Source organism: Branchiostoma floridae, chromosome 4, assembly GCF_000003815.2.
Source record: "Branchiostoma floridae strain S238N-H82 chromosome 4, Bfl_VNyyK, whole genome shotgun sequence".
NCBI lineage: Eukaryota > Metazoa > Chordata > Leptocardii > Amphioxiformes > Branchiostomatidae > Branchiostoma > Branchiostoma floridae.
The window spans coordinates 20672282-20692487 of NC_049982.1; the positions used below are offsets into that span (position 1 = coordinate 20672282).

At 41.0% G+C, this 20206-nt stretch overlaps 4 protein-coding genes across 4 annotated transcripts in view; 2 read left to right on the forward strand and 2 right to left on the reverse strand.

Annotated features, from left to right (window-relative positions):
- LOC118412950 (DNA polymerase lambda-like) overlaps positions 1–8429 on the forward strand; it is a 38055-nt gene extending 29626 nt beyond the window's left edge. The window contains exons 8-11 of the mRNA XM_035816026.1: positions 2813–2904; positions 5086–5199; positions 6668–6715; positions 7314–8429. Coding sequence (XP_035671919.1) covers positions 2813–2904; positions 5086–5199; positions 6668–6715; positions 7314–7421 — 362 coding nt within the window. The 3' untranslated portion in view covers positions 7422–8429. The remainder of the gene's footprint in view (positions 1–2812; positions 2905–5085; positions 5200–6667; positions 6716–7313) is intronic.
- Positions 158–11970, reverse strand: LOC118412953 (N-acetylneuraminate lyase-like). Its single transcript, XM_035816029.1, has 2 exons — positions 11037–11970; positions 158–1890 (listed from the first exon to the last, which is right to left on the reverse strand). Exons 1-2 carry the CDS (start codon positions 11153–11155, stop codon positions 966–968), a joined length of 1044 nt encoding a protein of 347 aa, XP_035671922.1. The 5' UTR covers positions 11156–11970; the 3' UTR covers positions 158–965.
- Positions 10572–14577, forward strand: LOC118412951 (sialic acid synthase-like). The gene is made up of 7 exons (XM_035816027.1): positions 10572–10802; positions 12053–12268; positions 12621–12723; positions 12871–13034; positions 13151–13285; positions 13417–13548; positions 13918–14577. Exons 1-7 carry the CDS (start codon positions 10671–10673, stop codon positions 14104–14106), a joined length of 1071 nt encoding a protein of 356 aa, XP_035671920.1. The 5' UTR covers positions 10572–10670; the 3' UTR covers positions 14107–14577.
- Positions 14578–14716: 139 nt separating this feature from the next.
- Positions 14717–20160, reverse strand: LOC118412952 (sialic acid synthase-like). The gene is made up of 6 exons (XM_035816028.1): positions 19938–20160; positions 19137–19352; positions 18774–18873; positions 17243–17397; positions 16677–16943; positions 14717–16229 (listed from the first exon to the last, which is right to left on the reverse strand). Exons 1-6 carry the CDS (start codon positions 20067–20069, stop codon positions 16044–16046), a joined length of 1056 nt encoding a protein of 351 aa, XP_035671921.1. The 5' UTR covers positions 20070–20160; the 3' UTR covers positions 14717–16043.
- Positions 20161–20206: the final 46 nt, after the last annotated feature.

Genomic DNA, 20206 nt, shown 5'->3' on the forward strand with positions numbered 1-20206 from the left:
TAGGGAGGAGTGGAGAAGGAGGGTCCAGCATGCTTCCCGTGTTGGCATCTGACGATGTCCTCGACTGACTTATGTATGTATTTTTGACATGAAACGAACAATGAAGGAATTATAGTGTACTGGTACAGGAACAAATGCGAGACGAGTGCACAATCTCTTGCAGATTTTGACATCTTGGATGACACCTTTTATAATGGAAGAAAATGTCTTATAAGATTGAAGCATACTCTTTCATCAGACAAGTTGGCACTCTTAATATCATGTTGAGAAGTTGAGAACACTTACGATATCATTTCACATACTTGTTCTTTGAAAGCATAATGCCTCTCCGTAGTAAAGGATGACCACTCTCCCTTTCCTTGATTGCACATAACATTACTTAAGTTACCGTTACTTCTGTGTTTGCTCAAGGACTATTCACTTGTAGTATCCTTAGTTTGCTATGGTATGTTCTATTCTGATATCAGACATACACTGGCTATCAGCCCAACTGACTTAATGCTACATGCACTTATGCTAGGAAATATCAACATTGATGGGGCTACTGTCCAGATGATATAATGAGCAGATATAAGTTGACTTAAACAGTCATGATGAAGTTAATAGTTAAACCATTGTGGTGATACAACTTAAACCACCTGACTACCAACCATCCAAATCCTGCAGACAGGAATGACCTTTCTAACTGTTGGTCCAACATTGTCTATCTAATTTTTAGTCCTCTTTTGTGGTAGTGTGACTGTGTAGTGCAGTTTTAATGTATTTATTCCTCTTAATTCCTTTTCATTTAATGCAGGCTGATTGGATGTGGTATACAGAAAATGTCAGGTGTATTACAACAGTTGCATGTTACCAGGATGTGAGTTGTTTCATTGCAAATGTCTCATATACTGTCCACACGGACATGGAAGTCAGTCTCAGAATTTAATAACTTGACATGTAGTTTAAGTGTGCAGGACAGTTTACTAATAAATACCATTGAAGAATCCTGCTTCTTCCAGCTCCTGGCGTACCTTTTTCATCTCGCCTTCAGAGCGATAGACGATGGGGTGGCGGGGAGGACCCATGTCGATTTCCGATACCAGGCTCATGACCTGTTTGTTGATCCCGGCGTCGAAGCTGTGAGCAAACAGGACTCCGACAAGAGACTGGGATTTGTCGAGAAGCTTGAGTGCCATTTCCATGTCTCCATTTTTGTACACTTCGATCAGTTTGTTGTACAAACGTCCGGCGTAGTTGTAGGTGCTCCCAATGAAGCTCCTGCAGCCCAGAGGGAGAACACAGAGCATCTGCTCGTCACAGCCATACGGGAACATGTACTTGTCACCAAACAGCCTGATGCTACGGCGCAAGTCCTTCAGGTTGGCCCCAGTGAACTTGACTCCGCTGAATGTTGGCACTCCAAGCTTCTCCACAGCATTGACTAAGTCCTCTATCAGTATGTCTACACCTGTGTAACCAGGCAGGTGGTAGTAGAGCAGGGGGGTCTTGGGGGCAGCATCATACAGCATCTTGAGGTGTTCGGCCACCTTGGAGGCATTTTTTGGTTTGAAGACCACGGTGGGCAGGGTGCTGATCCCCTGTACCCCAACACTCTCCGCGTGTGTGGCAAGATCCTGGGAGTCCGGGATGCTGATACCGCCCACATGGACGATCACGTTCTGCAACTTCCCACTTCCAGCAGACACCCACTTCTCCGTCAGTTGTTTCCTCTCAGCCAATGAGAAGCTTGCACCTTCGCCAGTACTGCCACAGATAAACACGTTCAGCACACCCTGGGACACCAGGTGGTTGACGTACTGATCTATGATGTCTAGGTTAAGGTCACCATTCTCCTTCACTGGTGTGAAGACAGCGGCTATCAAACCTTCGATCCGCAGCATGATGTCCCTGAGAAATAGAAGCAAATGGTTATTTCATTATCACAATAATTGTAATACCACCGTATTGCCAGGTTATCAAGCAGATGAATGAAAAATTTCACAGTTGACATTTGTGGATCCAGCTGACCTGTACTTATGTATTTCAATGCAATTATTCTGTTGCAATAGTATATCTTGAGGTAGTCATGCAAATACAGCCTCAACATAATCTTGTCTTCTTTATACTAATACACTCAGACAGCTGTGGCCAATCAGAAGAAAGTTTGTCCCATTGTAGTATGTTACTTCTGTTACAGCTATGGCCAATCAGAGGAAAGTCTGTATTGAAGTTCTTTCAGTTTCAACCAATCGGGACTCGACTGCTCCAAGCAGGTCTCACACAGCTGGCCAATTAGAACAAAGCTCTTCTGTCCTGATACATTCCCTCATGAACCCCAAATATTTTAGAGGAGTGAATTGATTTTAACATCAGATAAAATGAGAATTGAAATGACTCTGATGTTAATAAAAAGCCTGTACCAGTATATACATGACACTTACAAGCAACAGTACTAAAAAGAGTGGTTTCTGAAACTTCCATGCAAATTGATGTTTCAAAACATATGGACATATATATTTGGTAATAAACAAATCTCTTTGTCAGGTACAGGCTGCATTCAAGCCTTCCCTTTACCCAGATCTCTCTCTGTGATTATACACAGATATGTACGTTTATTGTTATCGATTGATACACCAACATATTAATTTCTTTCTTACAGGTGTATGTGTAAGGAAATTCAATTATTTCAATTACACTTGGCTTGGGTTTATTGCCATTTATTCAAGCAAACATTGTTAGGGGATGATAGCATAAATATCTTACTGGGAAGACCGAAGAGTATATCAATAAGAACCTCAGGAAAGTTGACATTGAACATTTTGTTTTGCAGGTTTCCTGACAGATGACCTTGTGACCCAGGAGGACAATGGAGAACAGAAGAAGTACCTGGGTGTGTGTCGCCTGCCTGGGGAGGGCAGGAAGGTGAGGGTTGTAGTAGTGCAGTAGTACTACTGTCACATACATTATGTACCTGTGTAGTAGTGCAGTAGTACTACTGTCACATACATTATGTACCTGTGTAGTAGTGCAGTAGTACTACTGTCACATACATTATGTACCTGTGTAGTAGTGCAGTAGTACTACTGTCACATACATTATGTACCTGTGTAGTAGTGCAGTAGTACTACTGTCACATACATTATGTACCTGTGTAGTAGTGCAGTAGTACTACTGTCACATACATTATGTACCTGTGTAGTAGTGCAGTAGTACTACTGTCACATACATTATGTACCTGTGTAGTAGTGCAGTAGTAGTACTGTCACATACATTATGTACCTGTGTAGTAGTGCAGTAGTACTACTGTCACATACATTATGTACCTGTGTAGTAGTGCAGTAGTACTACTGTCACATACATTATGTACCTGTGTAGTAGTGCAGTAGTAGTACTGTCACATACATTATGTACCTGATGATCAATGGAAAGGACAGAAGGTGCAACGGACAACTGTGTGTCTTACTGGAGCAGCAGTACTTTATAGGGAGCATTGCTGCAGCCAAGCAATTTGACAGAGCACTTAACAAATCTCACTCAGTCTGATAATTCCACAACCCCATTTCGTTTGATGTGTTGTGTACTGTTTGTCATCAAGTATGCAAATACGTATGATTGTATTGAGTTTTTAACCTCAACTCTAGTAGTATGTAATCTGTTATCAACACATTACACACTCTTGATGTTTAAGGCTTTTTTTGTAGCTTAGGTAAAGCTCCTGTCCAGTCCCAATTAAGTAATTAGTCACCAATAATCATTGGAACTACCTCGAGTTGAAGCAACAGTATGATTAGAAGGTCTACATGATGATTACAGCATCAATGGCTTATTCCTGTCAACGTCATGACCTGACATATCAAGCAATGTAGTTCTAATTGTGACGTCAATAGTGACCTTTACATGGACAAATGCTTGGACAGGGAGCCTACTAGTACTACTGGTTATGTGTTTGAAGGTCAGAGGTTGAATGTTACACATGCGCTGGGTGATCAGTAGTCAACAGTCTAACTTTTTTCCAAACAAAGCCAAGTCTTTACTTCCCTATTTTGCACAGAGACATTGTCTACATATTTAACCTTTAGAACACTGCAGTAGCCATGGTGACGGATTCTTTACTGGTCACGGTTAGGCAGCAGGGGGAAGGTCAATGTGATGTACAGTAGATTTGGTACCAAAGGTGAGGGCTGAAGTTCTGAGTCAGACACAGTCCTAAAAAAAACAGTTGTAGAGTTTCTCAGTTCAAGATGTTGATTGTGATTGGTAAATGACAAAATCTGATCTGACTGAATAAGATAAACTACAGATATACTTAGTCTAACAGGTGGTTTCTAAAGGCAGTGGGGAGTGACAATCTGATAACCACACCTATGTTTGAGTTCAGTAACACCTGTATGACAGGCATTTCCTCACAAGATGTCACACTAGATAGTAAATCCCCACTAAGAGAGATGAGGGTCCTAAGAACGCAAGACAGAGGGTTGGGTTTTTGGTTACATCTAGAACCATGCCTAAGTTTGTTTATGGTGTTCCGGGTGGGTTGCTGTGAGAATACCTACTCGGATACTTCCTGCATACCCACCAGGTGTACTAGAGCGGATTCATGGCAAGAACTGGATTAACATGAGCTGTCAGCTGTGTCCTGTTGATGTACATGTAATGGTGGTATGACTAGCTACAACAGAATAAAATGTGATGGAAAAAAATCAGATAGCCCAGCAGTCAAACATATAACCATTACATGTCCAAGCATGCATTAGTGCAAATAGTATACCACAGTTTTTAAAAGCATGATTAGTCGTGCAGACTTCAGTTTACACAGTCAGACAAACTGTGATAATTTTGTAACTAAGTCTTGTAGCTGTAGGCCTATGTAATAAAACACATGTACATAACAATACTAGTACATGTGTTCAACTACAGTCTACAGACCAACCAACCCAACAGACCAAGAACCAGGATTGGACTAGCTTCTAGGTTACATGAATCAACAGAAATGAAACTGATATTTTGCCAGGTCCTGTTAAGTTCTCAGCACATCATGCTATTATACTAAAAAGTTTACACTTATAAGAGAAATGGTAAATGTGTTCATATTTTGTATTCCAGCACCGGCGGCTGGACATAATAGTAATCCCGTACAGTGAGTTTGCTTGTGCCCTGATGTACTTCACTGGCTCCGCACACTTCAACAGGTCCATGAGGGCACTGGCCATCAAGAAGGTGAATTTAGTCCTGAGTATGGCACATACTTTGGGCATATGTATATCTTTATTTGAAGTGCAAAATGACAAGACAAACATACAGTACAGCTGGTTTGGCACACCAACATACAAATGTAACAAATCACCCAGAAACATTGCTGTGGTAATAGCAGTGTGAAATGTGCCAGGGTTAAAGGTTTCTAGTATTTACTGCAAACTTTTCATTCATAAGCCAGGGAGTGGTCAGAGAATTAGTTCTAATTTATCAAAGTCAGAGTGGCATGAAACTTTAATCCACATTCCCCACTGGGATTCTGAAATCATAATGGACAGAATATTTCCTTTGTTATCCCCATTGAACCCAAATGCTTCTACAATGGTTGTCCAGGTTTGATTTTGATTTTCTGTATTTGCACACGTGTACACATACCCATGTACCCGTATACCCATCGTCTCTTTAGACGGACGGAAGCCAATGATGATGTCACCAAGGAGGTTATATTCAGAAAACCTCCTTGATGTCACATATACATCTGTTTTTTCCAGATTGTATGCCTGTATTTTTTCATTGACAAAAAAGTGAGATAAGATGACAAATGACCTAGATCATCATTTAAAAAAAAACACAATCTGTCCTCCATGAATCGTAACTGTCCCATGACCTCGAAGTGAGAAAACAATTGTTGGGGAATGAAAGTGCCGTCTATGTCATCAATTATGCATCCACTATTCTATGAAAGATAACAATGTCCCCTTCGGACTAGGCTAATTGTTTGAGACATTTAACTTTTCTTTATCATAAAAGCCATTGATTAATTATTGATATGTACCATGGTTACAGAGGCACACTATCAAGCCCACACGTGTCCAATCTGGATTTGATGGGTGACACATTGATTTGGGACAATTTGAAGAAAGAAACGTGATAATTCCTTTTGGTAAATTTGTGAATAGTCCACAAGCTGATACAGTGCTTGCACGGCAATAGCTTGCAAATTCACAGAGTAGCTTACAAAAGAATAGCCTTCATGAACATTACTGTTATGAGCATTACAAAATGAGAAAACATTGGTAAAAAAATGTATGTCGTTGATGAGTTGTTGCAGCACTCAACACTCATTATAATAATTGTCTATTGTCAAGTTCAACACAAAATGGTTGGAAACTTTATTTAGGTCGAGCATACCTCCGTTGTTAGTTTATCAATTGCATTATTATATATTGTTTAATTGCTCATTTATGATTAATATAACGTTACATTCATGAGTTGAGGAGGAGAAAAAAAAGTCTCAAAATTCCCTCAATAATCTGTTGTTTTTATTATGATGGGCAATGTTTTTCATATTGTTTGAAAGACTGTGTACCGATGTTCAAAATGATGTTTGATTAGTACACTAGTGTAAAGAGTTGGTCATTATTTACCATACATTGTACCCTTTGCAATGATTGTGCAATAACCTTTGACTTTGTTTGTCATTGTTGTGCAGGGTATGTCTCTCTCAGAGCACTCCCTGAACACCGGAGTCATTCGTAAGGTCCGTGACATGTGTTACTGTCTCTAGAAGGAAAAATAGGGGTAGATACAGTTGTTGTTTAGACAGGTCTGCTTAGTCAGTTCCTGGAACATCCTCCCATTGTGTACACCCTTTTGTTTTCATGTCATCCATAGGGATTAGAGTGTCATGGTTGCAAAGTCGGCATGTCTTAGAACAGGTTTATGTAGGTAAAGTGGGATTTACATGTCTTCAGACAGGGGTGAGTGGGTCCAGTGGGGATTTACAAATCTTTTATTCTGACAATAAATGCACCTTGTACATATACCAGCAGAATAAAGAAATAGCCTGGTATCGGGAGCTATATTACGGCTGGATACCAGGCAATGCAATTGCAGAGAGGAGAGAAGAGACTCGGGAGCTATATTACGGCTGGATACCAGGCAATAAAGAAATGTACACGTACTTTAAATTTAGTCAGTGAATTTAGGGCAATCTTTGAAAAGCATATACGCTGATGACTTACATACTATCAGACATAATTCTAAAGAAGTATGTAATGTTACTGTATTGAATCCATCCAGCTGTAGTAATCATTTTGGGTTCTGCTGTGTCATTCTTCTGTTGTGATCTATCGCAGGGGAAAGAGAAGATATTCGGCGGCACCCCCCTCCCCTGCCAAACTGAGGAAGATGTCTTCAGACACCTGGGCCTGGATTACAGACCCCCTCATGAGCGAGATTGGTGATGAAAGAACCCCCCTCTCCCTATCTGGATACGTCTCTCTTGCAACTGGATGAGTCACAGCTTTGATACTGGCTAGGTGGACGCTTGACAAACCTAATCTGTGTAACTAAAAGCAGTGAGAAAGTGTAGATGATGTACTAGTATATTAATCTCTCATTGCCCTAAAGATATATTTGACTGGCCCTACCTACTGGTCAGAATATTTTAAAATTGCAATCATTTGTATCATATGTGTTCTTAACAAACTTATACAGGGCTGAGGCATTTATTTTTTCATGACCTGTTAAAGACAACAACAACAAAAAAACAGTTGCTACAGGCATGAAATCTTCACTCCTGTTTTCATATAACCACCTTCATTTGTTCTATCTTTAATACCATAGTTTCTGCCTGGTAGAAATATCTCTAACCCTGGTGTGTTACATACATGTATATAGTTATACTCAGAAGTCCACATGTATTTTCATCTATTTCCCTATGATGGCTGTTGTTTGGTCTGTATTGATCTTGGTTGACAGCAGGGCAGATAGGAGGTTGCTTCCCTAACAAACAATAGATGACACAACTTGTGGTGGAGGTATCCAAGCAGGTAGCTTGTGCATGTACTGTACAAATGGCATGTAAACTTTCTGTGCAATATTCAATGTGATAATTGTATTTGATGGGTGTTAGGGTACCTTATCTACTAATTGTTGGGAAATACATAATTAATGCAAATGAAATGATAAAGAAAAAGCAGATGTCAGGCAGTTATTGATTGAAGTTGCAAATGTTACCTAGCAGAAGTTGCATGGAGGGTGATACCATTTGTAAATAAGGGGGTCTTGTTAAAAGATTTTAAATTTTCGGTCAGTGGTTTTAAATGATGCTGGAAGTTTCAACTGTGACAATTTGAGTGTAATGTTGTTATTGTTCTGAGTAATGCATTAAGGAGTTTTTAACAGTCTTAAAGAGATTAGGCAGAATTCTTAGAAGGAAGAATGAATTTCACACCACTGAATGATGTTTTAACCCTCATCCGACCGTTACATTTTTACGACGAATCTGACCGTATGGGGTCATTTTTGACCCCATTTTGTTTTGCTCATAGACATATTTCTGCTGGCTTATTTTGTCATTTCTATGTATTTACCGTTTCACCAATCTATGAAAAATATTTTGACAAGTTTTGGTGTCAGTAGTTATTACTCATTATCATAATTTATGCATTAAATAAGGAGAAACCACATTTGCTCTGAAAATCTACCATACTCAACTTACTAAAACAATGTGTTGTCTTATCGATTTCTAAATAAAAATTTTGATGCTGCAATATTACTGATAGCATAATAATGTTATCTAACAAGAAAAAATACAATATTTGTGAAAAGTAACGAATTTATTACTTAATTATGCACCAAATTCCGCCATCTAAACACATACATACAATAACTCTTGTCTATTTTCCCGCAAAGATCATTCTTGTAGGTTCCTTCTGCACATTCTGTCCATATATTGTTTCTTAATCAATTAGAAACATTTTCACTTTCATTAGCATACGAATAAGTGCGTATTATCATAATTTATGCAGAATGTCGAAAAACTGTGTTTTACACTAAAATATTAAATTTCTCTCAAAATATTCGGTGGTTACTCATCTAAGCAACTGTAAGTTATTGCTGTAATAGCATTGATGAGGAAGGCCTGTTATTCTTTTGAAATGTATTGATATTTATGTAATTAATGATTCATAATTGGCTGGGGTCATTTTTGACCCCACCGAACCAGACACAAACTTTCAAGTATAGCTTATACAATAATGGGCAAAACTCGGTGAAATTTGGTAGATGTTGTAAGACTTGTTTACAAACAAATTCATGGAAGGAATTTTTTCTCCGATGAAAAATGTTGATATGACAGATAAAAATATACTCCTGGGGTCAAAAATGACCCCATACGGTCGGATGAGGGTTAACAATATGTGACTTTCAATGAATTTGACAATAATAAATGAAATTTTAAAGTGACTGTGTGTTTTTGTAAAACTGACTTCAGATGTGGCAGTGTTATGAAGACATTTTCTGATTGGAATTTTCTGCAGAATAATTTTAACATTTAGGAGAAATCTTCAATAGTCTGTAGACTCTGTATGTATTGATACCTATATTTTTGCTGTGCTGCACGCACACTAATTTTCAAACAGATCCTACGGTGTCATAAGATAATATCAAAGCTGTCCACGGAGTATAGCCGGCTGAAGGGCCGGCAATACCACGTGGCCAGCTTTGATACTATCTTATGGCACCGTAGGATCTGCTTGGAAATTACACGCACACAACCTTGCGGAAAAATATCAGGGTCTCAGAAACAGAGGATAGCATCCACTTGTGCCACTAAGATATTTTGACACTTCTCTAAAGTGTCTCTTATCTAAGAGTATGATTTTCCTGAATATTTGTACAGCATAGCTGCTGAAGCGATCTTTGCTTTTAACATAAGTTACCGTGATTAAATCAGCGGGGTTCGAAACTGTTTATAATCAGTATTAGAAAGTTTAGGCCGTTGTTAAACCGTGTATCAAAATGTTGAAAAAAAACAACGATGGTTACGATGAAGGAATCATGTAAAAATATCGTATGCGCATATCAAGCATCCATGGCTTGTTGACTTGGTGTCTTTTATTACAGAATCTGATTCTGTGTTTGAGAAGTTTATAGCGTTTTTAAAGAGATATGTCGTGTATGTGTGTTAAATGGAGGGTAATTATTAAAGCAAGTGATGTCTCCAAATGTCACAGTCTGACCTGAATTTGGGCACGCCTTTTGTGACATGTTTTATAGACAACAAGGCCGGTACCGGTGGTGACGCGTCCAGGTATTATAATATCAGACGACACGCCTGCCAGACATGTCCAACCGAGAACCATATCGGGGGAGACATCGCACTTAACATTTAGGAAACGTCCTGCAGAACGGTCATAGGTGGATTAACCTTCACAATGTAGAACTAGAGATACAATAATAGAGTGTTCGAATCGTCCTTGTCAACAGGTTCCTGCCAAGAGCCGTATTTTACCACAAATAAAAACCTTCTTAACCTGTATAGACAAAGATGGACCCGTCCGTTTACCTGAGGGAATAGGTAATGACCCGCGCCTATATAAGCCGGTGAACGCCTTCATTAAGGCCTCTTCGACGTGGGACCTGGTCGGCTTTAACTCGGTTGAAACCAGAATTTTTGTTTTGCGAAGTTAGCGCTTATTTCACTAAAAATGTCGGTAGAATTTGAACTAGCGCCGGGCCGCATGGTGGGAGGAGACCACCCTTGCTTTGTGGTGGCCGAGATTGGACAGAATCATCAGGGGGACATCAACATCGCCAAAGAGATGATTAAGAAAGCCAAGGTAAGGCAAACCTCTCGCCATTGCTATATCTTCCACTCCACTTACCTGTACGAAGCACATCTGATAATGCAGGACAGCGCTAGTCTAACTGTTAAAGTAAAAGGTGCAATTTCTGCCAAAAATGTTCTGTGTGCAGTTTTTGTTCCTTCTACATATAACGTTAAACGGCACAAGCAGCTCGCTACTTACATTTGAGAGCAAACAATCGATACAAAAGTTAACTTGTATCCATACCTTAAGAATGTTCCAGCCAGGTGCGAAAAGCAAGATTGCTTCTTTCCGTCTTGTTGTGAACGAAGCAAAAGAAGCTGGACGGGTTGCGATGACGTTTTATCATGTCCCTCCATTTGCATAAGAAAGACAGGTGGGCATCGTGGGATCACCTGTAATCACTGTCAATTTTCCCTTGCGCCTGCCACGTAACCAGCCAGGTGGGAGTCTCATGCTGTCTATCATTTGTGAGCTGCTATCTGATTTGTCGTTGCCTTGGAAATATTATTACCATATATGTGCGTATGTTGGTGGGCGGAGCTGGAATTGATGAACCGGTCTGACCAGTGTCTCAGTGAGCTGGCATGGTTTGTGTAGCTGCTGGTACTAGCATTCCATTCTCGGGCTTTGTAACAAATCCCCTCTGGCTATCTTTGTCACTTAGCTGGGCGGTAAACTGAATTCGTGAAATCGTGGATGAAAAAGGGGGACGAAAGCGCTGTAAATCATTAAAGAAGAGGCGTCTTAAATGAGAGCAGTTTTGAAATATTTTACCTTGTTCGAAAAGATTTGAATAAAGCCATCCGGTACATAGATTGTGACCCATTTGGGCAAGCGTCTTCTATCAGGGATTGACCCCATTTGCTTTTCGTTTTCGTAAATGTTTTGTCCTTTTCCAAATCTGCCTCAAGTCCTATCCTGTGAGTTGTAGATACAAGTGACGCGTGTTTTCGGTTTATCATACCGCTCCTGAAATGGCATTTCTATCCTGAAAGCAAGTTTGTAACTGATAACTGATGGCTTGTAACCTATAGCAAGTAGTTACCCCACACAATATCCAAAATTCTAACCAAGACACCTAGCGTACAGGCAGAGGCCTCGCCAGTTGTCATTGTAGTTGTTCGCTGCTGCGGCTACAGCGCCCCCTAGTGACTGAAATGCACACGACACCCTCGCGCCAGCAACCCATGTGCAGGTTCGCCATCGGGCTTCACGTCGCTTCTTTTGATCTTTATAACGTTCTCCATGCATTCCCGCAGGAGGCTGGTGCAGATGCGGCAAAGTTCCAGAAGAGTGAGCTGACGAGGCGGTTCAACCGAGCAGCCCTGGCTCGGCCTTACACCAGCCCCAACGCCTGGGGGCCGACTTACGGCGAACACAAACAGCACCTGGAGTTCAGCCACGATCAGTACAAGGAGCTCCAGGCTTACGCCAAACAGCAAGGCATCTACTTCTTCGCCTCGGCGATGGATGAGGTACGGACTTGAACTTCTTCGTCTGCTATTGAAGGATCCTCCATCCTATAAAACATAAGTTATCGCTGAAGAGATTCATTAGTCACGTATGTTCACAGTTAATAGAATTTTTCATCAATCAGTGACTGTTATTAAAGGTAAGCACACGTAACCGTTAACCCCAAAGTCTTGACCTAGTGCTTACCCTTAATAACAGTCACTGATTGATGAAAAATTCTATTAACTGTATTAAAACATAAGTTGAATATAACATCGAAAACGTTATACAAAACAACAACAATGGTATATCTCAATAATTCCTAATTCTATTCAAAACGACGATGGAGGATAAACTGCCAATGTTTCCCCACAGAAAGCTGCAGACTTCCTGGCGGATGAGCTGGATGTTCCGTTCATCAAAGTCGCTTCAGCTGACGCCAACAACCTGCCTTACCTGAAGCACACTGCGAGCAAAGGTAAACAAACACACCAATAAACAAAAATAGAAATAATCTACAGTACTTTATATGAAACACATGGCATATATAGATGAAAAGCGATATGATACGAAATAAAAAAAAAATGACAAAAACAAATAAAGTTTATCCTACATTCTACCATAGGAAAGCCGATGATCCTGTCGTCCGGTATGCAGTCCATGGGTATCATGGAGCGGGCTGTGGGCACTGTGACAGAGAACATGCCGGGCGAGAAGCGCCTTGTCGTCATGCAGTGTACCAGCACATACCCCCTCCCTCCAGCCGACGTACATCTGAGGTGTATTAATGTAAGTGTCCCTTATTTCCTGTAACTGTCCTCACCTTTCTCACAACACAAAGCCCTCGTCTGGATTGCTCAACTCCGCCAGTATTTTAACAACATTTTTTACCGTTTTACTTCCAGCTTTTCAAGGAGAAGTTTCCCCACGCCATCATTGGTTACTCTGGGCACGAGTCAGGTATTGCCATCTCCCTGGCAGCTGTCAGTCTGGGTGCCAAGGTCGTGGAGCGTCACGTGACTCTGGACAAGTCCTGGAAGGTCAGTCATCTGGCCCAGTAGATGTCCTCTTGTTTAAAAACCTGATCAACTTTCTAAGCTAACTTTGCTGTCAAACAAGTTCCTCCTGTCTGTTTCTTTACGTTGATTGATGGAAAAGTTCTCGTCCCCAGGGCTCTGACCATGCGGCGTCCCTGACGTTTGATGAGCTGAAGGATCTTTGTGACAACATCCGGATTGTGGAGACGGCTCTGGGCAAACCTATCAAGGAACCGCGCCCCAGTGAGCAGGGACTCTTTAAGAAGGTGAGGAGACACAAGGAGAATCTTCTAAATTCTTCTTTCTGGATAAAATGATGAGGTCATAAAAAGTTGACTTTACATTAAACTTTGAAAAATAAAAGCGAACGTTATTCGCTAAAGCACTATAAGGCATAATAGCCTCGGACCGCTTGTCTCATAAAAATATAGATATTTCTTTTAAATCTTACTTTCCCAACGTACCAGCGATGATGGTTCTATCTGAAACTCTTTCTTATGCTAAAGCAGACATCTTTACCGCAGACCTCACTGTGATAAAATGTTCAATGATCTTCACCAATGAGGAAAAAACAACTAAATGGACATGCTTGTATATGAATGTGCAGTGTTATGACGTATTTTCTGTATTTTCAGCTGGGTAAGAGTGTGGTGGCAGCCTGCGCCATTCCAGCCGGGACCAAACTGACTATCGACCACCTGAGCGTGAAGGCAGCCGAACCGTTCGGCATCCCGCCAGACCAGATCTACGAGCTGGTTGGTCAGACGGTTACCAAGGCGATCGAAGAGGACGCGACCATTCCGAAAGAGGCTCTGGCAGCTTAGGAGACAAGCACTCAAGCTGTGTGCACTCTCATATAAAACTGCAACAGAAATAGATGCGTGATTATTGGGGACTGAATAGGAGACATATGACAAATTGCTTTGCTGTACATTGTTGTGCATTAAATATGGAAATGATGTATCGCTGACAAACTTTTTCTGGAAACACTTTGTAGATATTCATGACCTGTAAACTACAAGATCACTGTTTTGGGATGATAACTATAGTGTAGAAATGCATATTGTCCTCTGCACACTTAGAAAGATGACGTCATACATTCTTGATGTGACGTCAGCATTCTAGGTGTCTTCTGGACTGTTAATTCTTGCAATGAGAACACGGCATTACATGTGCCTTCTTAAAGCCACTACATGTATAATGTATTATCACATGGAAACAGACCTTTGTATTCTAAGACCTACAGATGATAACTACATTTGATAGAAGCCTGCAAAATAAATACTAAAACAATATTGTCTGTTTTATGAGAGTTTTGTGAGAATCCTATATTATTGTCTTATAGTTTGGGTCCTCTATCTTCATTCTTTTGTGATCCCTCTAGTGTCAATTTGATTTCCAGCAATTCAGTAATACACACAACTCCAACATCTGACACACATCCTGCCATTTTATTACATCCATTGCACACCTGATTGCATGAGTTACATGACATTTCATTAACCTTTTGCTGTCTAAGTCCTCATAGTATAGATTGGATTCTGCATTTAGGTATCCCCAAAGGGATAAACATCTAAGTCTTCATATGTCATATATACATATTTCATGATAGAATATGCATTGTGATATAATGGCCTTGACTTTGGCACAAAACAATGTCTACCTCTGGCAAAAAGACACACAAGTTAGCCTCATACACCAGGTTGGATCAGATTGTGTTCTCATCATAGGTCACTATCTAATGGGTCCAACATGATTACCGTTTATACAGTCTAGCTATTTGGAGGCTAAGCTGTCAGATAAAAATATCTGTAGGAATACTGTATATGCCTTACTTCAGTAGACTGGTCACAATGGAAGTCACCAACTAAGATCAGCTCCACTAATTATAACTCCCAACCTACAAAGCCTGGGTGCTGCCCATATGTAAGGCACTTGAAATGTAAACAGTGTATTCTTAAATATCACTAGTATAGCCAGAAAACTGATCAATACACACCAACACACAACTACAGCAAAATGATAAGATAAATGAATAAACAAAGGTTCAAACAAATAAACAGAAAACAACAGATAGTATATCTATTAGACTACTAGAAACACAGAGTGCTGAACAGACTGTTATTCAATTGCTTTCAGAAAAAAACAACTTTAAAAACCTAACCACATTAAAGTACCCATGACAATGGGTGAAATGTAGATGGTAGTGGTCACTTTTGAGTGGTCACTTGAAATTTCATATTGTTACTGGATGTAAAAGTGTACATTTAAACATTTTTGAAAGTGCTTCCTTACTGAATGACTAACTGCTGTGTCATTAACTCTGTAAAATTGAGTAACTGTTTTCATATGTTTTGGTGGTGTAAAGCTTAGCTATGTAGCATAGTTTTGATACCTTGCACTATTCAGTATCCTTAAACACGCACTGAAGTACTGGCGTGAAGTATTGGTAGGTAAATTAAAGAAAGACGAAAAACAATCTCAACAGTTGACTCAACAGAACTCTTGTGCAGAGGAATTGTTACCAGTAAGTTTTACACTAAAATCTAGTAGAAAAGCATTTTGTTTTGATGACACAGTGAGGCAAATAACTGCTCAAACAGAATACTTCTCAGTTAAGTGATGGCCACTGATTTGCTTGTAAGTCACTGTGGTTAATCTCTGTTGTCCTCACAAGTAACACATGTCTTTGACCTTCCCCCTACTGGGTGTGTATCTATTGCTTACAACATAACTCAGTAGAGGAGGGTCAATGGTGACATTATTCAACATCATCCCCTGCCACGGTCTCGTCGCACTCCAAGGCCCGTTTGAGTTTCTTGCCCACCAGCTGGTAGATGTTCTCCGGAGGGAAGCCCTTGGGCTCAGCGACCTTGACTGTCATCATCTCCATGGTCAGAGCAGTGCCTGCTGGGATATCCTGCTTGGCCACCACACTCTTCCCAAGCTGCAACACAAGTCTACTTGTTAATATATCCTGGGACATTTAATACTGCGCAAAGTATCATCTACTAACTGGAAGGTAAAATGTTCATTGGAAAATGCAAGTCTACTTGTCCGTATATTCTGGGACAGAACTGTGCAAAGTAACATCAACAAACACTAACTGGAAGGTAAAATGTTCAACATTGAAAAAAAATGATAAGTTGGGTTTGGACAAAAGTTTTGTCTGTGTATGCATCAAGTTTTTGAATTCTGAAAGATAATTTGACTTAAATTTGTTGCCTGCTACAAAGTGAGTACATGGAAACTTTGGTTAAAACCAACTTATGACAAATACAAGCAGAGTACCCCATTTTCAACAATAACTTTTGAGTCTTTGAGACAATATTATTGGCATGTCTATACTACTAGTACTACATTGTCCTGTTTGTAGAAATCTTCAGAACCACACCTTGTCATGACAGGCAATCTCACACGGCCTCATGTCCTTCACAAACGACCCCATGGCCATCTCCACCACGCGAACCTTCTTTACCAGCTCCGCCAGCTCATCAAAGTCTAGCGAGGCAGCGTGGTCCGACCCCTTCCATGTCTTGTCCAGGGTGACGTGGCGCTCGATGACCTTTGCCCCCAGGGCAATGGCAGCGAGACTGATGGCGATCCCACTCTCGTGCCCGGAGTAGCCAATGGGGATGTCCGGAAACTCCTTCTGATATGTCTGCAGAACAGGTCATGGGGCAGGGGGCAGAGGTCAAAGGCAATAAAGAGGTCTGTTTTGAATTGAACCAAGTATGTATGAATGAAAGTTTTGTATTCATTTATTTTTGTGGGAGTTCTTGACTTTGAGTTCAAGTAATAAGAAGAGAGATGGCATATGATGTTAAGAGGACCTAAGAGTTCAGTAGAATCAAAATAAAAAAGTCAAGTCTGGGGTTAAGTTGAAGGCATGCAGGGTACAGAATCTGATGTTGCAATCACAGTCCCTGAGGTAGCATAGGGGTTAAACATGAGACAAACCTGGATACACCTGAGGTGAACATCCTCTGGGTTGAGTGGGTAGGCACTGGTGCACTGCATGAAGAGAAAGTTGGGGTTGATGGGTTTGACTGTGTTGTAGACTTTCCTCATGGTGTCCAGTGTCTGCATGCCTGAAGAGATCAGCATGGGGCGGCCTAGAGAAAAACAGAAACAGTCCGCCAACTTTATTTGCTTCTTTTGCAAAAGCTGTTGGAAGTCGAGAAGGAAAAATGACCTAAACCTTAAGTCTGTAAGTTAAACGTTTACAAAATCAAACTTTCACCTATATACTATATACTAGTCTCCAAGCAGACCCTACGGTGCCTTAGAAATGGTATCAAAGCTGGCCAGGGACTTGGTATACCGGCACCAGGGTCTGCCCTCAGTCGGGCTGATCTGACGCTATTAGCATCTATTTGTTGCCTATTAAACTGTGCTTGCCGAGTAGGTGTTAATTGCCCTCCCGGCCTGTGATGGCTCGTGCGCCCCTGCACCGTCTCACGGGAAGTCACGTCACGGGTCACCTACGATGACCGTTACCAGCAGATTTAAAATGCCGGCAACAATGGAGGCCAAAGTATGACGTGTTTTCCGCGATGTATGGGGATTCGAGCCGAAGAAAGCACAGCTCGATTCCATTTTGGCCACTCTGGAAGGCAAGGATGTCTTTGTCGGCATCGCTACCGGTCAGGGGAAATCCCTATGCTACCAATGCAAGCCATAGTCGCTAGCCGGGAGTAAACATCTGGTCCTTGACGCAGTTTTTGCCGGACGAAATTACAAAATCGCAGAACGAAATAGAAATAAACTTTCAGGAGACAGAAATGGCAGCGCGCTTGGCTTGTTGTGGTTCTTTCTACCGCATCCAAACATAACAGAGAGGATTACGATCAGGCGGCATGTTTTTAAAACTCATAACGTTAGTTTGGTGTTATTATATATGTATATCGAAATTTGTAGTTTGTTTGGCATTATTTTCAGACTTCAAATCGATTTTAAACTAAATATTTTATGTATTGTGGCGCTTGTTCTATTACGTTGCGATGCTGTCAAATTTTTCAATCCGGCGCCATTTGGCGCGAACCTACCGCTGGGAAGTGCGTGCTATCACTGACTTCGTCCAGTGTAAGTCGCTCGTAAAGTAATTAGCACTTGACAACAGGGTGGGGCAGCGACACCATTGTTGAATAGAAACGCTCCACCCTGTTTCAGTGCAGGCAGACCTCCGGTGCCCGTTTGACTCCCTTAGCCGGCTATCTCCCTTTGGCCGGCTATACTCCTTTGCCAGCTTTGATACTATTTCTAAGGCACCGTAGGGTCTGCTTGGAGACTACTATATACAGGTTATAGGAAAAATACCCTCTGACACATTTAAATATACCCTATGTGTAATACAGTGCATAATATATTCAGAAACTTCTATTTAGGATGCAGTTCCTTCCCATCATTACAGACATTAGTGAAAACATTCTGATGTCTGTAGAGGGGAAAGCAAGACTAAGACTAACAACAACAAGTTCCTGCAGCTGACCTTTCTTGGCTGTCGTCTCCAGGTAAGGCAGGTTGTTGGTGTCTCCTGAGCCCACCTTGAAGAAATGCACATCCAGTTCATGGAGAAACTCCACTGCTGCCTGAAATAAACAAATGTGTGAAGGGTGATTAACATAAATAAATAACTTTTAGGATACTTTCCGCATCAATTATACACACAGAAGGGCTTACTAAGTAGTCTAGCGAAGAAGATGTTAAAATTTTGTTGGCTGTGTATGATTCGAAAATTTTAATTTCTTACCACTGAGCATGACATACACTTTGGCATTTGAAATGTGACAACACTGACAAGGGTATGGCAGTGAGTTTTTTTTAAACTGGACCAAGAAAAGTTCCTTCTTACCTCATCCATTCCTGAAGCAGCAAAAATGATGCCGATCTCCTCTGAGTACCTCTTCAGCTCCCTGTACTGCTCATGGCTGAACTCTAGGTGGCGCTTGTGCTCCCCGTAAGTCGCTCCCCAAGAGTGCTTGCTGGTGTATGGTCTCGCCAGTGCTGCCTTGTTGAACTTGTGGTCAAGTTCGCTCTTCTGGAATTTGGCACAGTCTGCCCCAGCTTCCTGTAAAAGTGGTGCACAGCATCTATCAATATCAACCCCATAGGGGATGTAGGTAAAATGGGAGGCTGAAAAATGATCTGATATTAGGTTATTGTTGGGATAGAAAACATTTAACATTACAAAGGCAGTACAAGGATAATGGGGATTTTGGTAAATTTTGGCGGGTCAAATTGTCATTTATGGATTAAGTTACCGAACTTCTAACATTAATATGTTATGTCTGAAATGTGTAACGTAACGTTAATTTCAAACTAAGGTATCGGGTAGTTTGGGCAGCTTCACAGACCGCCAAGTTGTTCACATGCCTGACTGATCTGCAGGTGGATTGAATGGACAGTGCAACGAGGACCTCTAGCGGTTTGTTTACAATCAACAACCTGTTTGGTTACACCCAGATTAACGGTGCCGGTATATCAATTAAAAATACATTTACTCGAAAAGTAAATTGTAGAAGTATTGTACCCTAAGTTGTAACTCCATAGCTTTCGGATGTAGCAGTTGTTTGCAGTGCGTAACCATTCCGACTTTCCAGAAGAAGCCCGCCATATAACATGATAATTATTTTTGACGGTATTGAATAATCACCTTGCACTTTTTGATCATTTGCTTGGCGATTTCCAGATCTCCCTGGTGGTTCTGGCCGATCTCTGCGATGATGAAGCATGGGTGATTCCCCCCGATCATCCTACCGGGCGCTAATTCGAACTCCAGAGGCATTTTAGCTCACAAGTGTGGGCAGACTGTTACAGAAAGACTTGGTCGTGTAAACGTGGACGCGCCTGGGGCTACCCGGAAGTGCTACTGCCCGGATATGGAAGATTCTATCATTTCTAACGGGGGCTCATAAGTGATAT

Coding starts and splice junctions, on each gene's coding strand:
- LOC118412951 (XM_035816027.1), top strand. CDS start 10,671: ATGTCGGTAGAATTTGAACTAGCGCCGGGCCGCATGGTGGGAGGAGAC. Junction 12,724..12,870: donor GAAGCACACTGCGAGCAAAG/GTAAACAAACAC, acceptor ATTCTACCATAG/GAAAGCCGATGATCCTGTCG. Junction 13,035..13,150: donor TACATCTGAGGTGTATTAAT/GTAAGTGTCCCT, acceptor TTTTACTTCCAG/CTTTTCAAGGAGAAGTTTCC.
- LOC118412953 (XM_035816029.1), bottom strand. CDS start 11,155: ATGCAAATGGAGGGACATGATAAAACGTCATCGCAACCCGTCCAGCTT. Junction 1,891..11,036: donor CTGGCTGGAACATTCTTAAG/GTATGGATACAA, acceptor TCTATTTCTCAG/GGACATCATGCTGCGGATCG.
- LOC118412952 (XM_035816028.1), bottom strand. CDS start 20,069: ATGCCTCTGGAGTTCGAATTAGCGCCCGGTAGGATGATCGGGGGGAAT. Junction 19,353..19,937: donor AAATGATCAAAAAGTGCAAG/GTGATTATTCAA, acceptor CCACTTTTACAG/GAAGCTGGGGCAGACTGTGC. Junction 16,230..16,676: donor AGATTGCCTGTCATGACAAG/GTGTGGTTCTGA, acceptor CTTGTGTTGCAG/CTTGGGAAGAGTGTGGTGGC.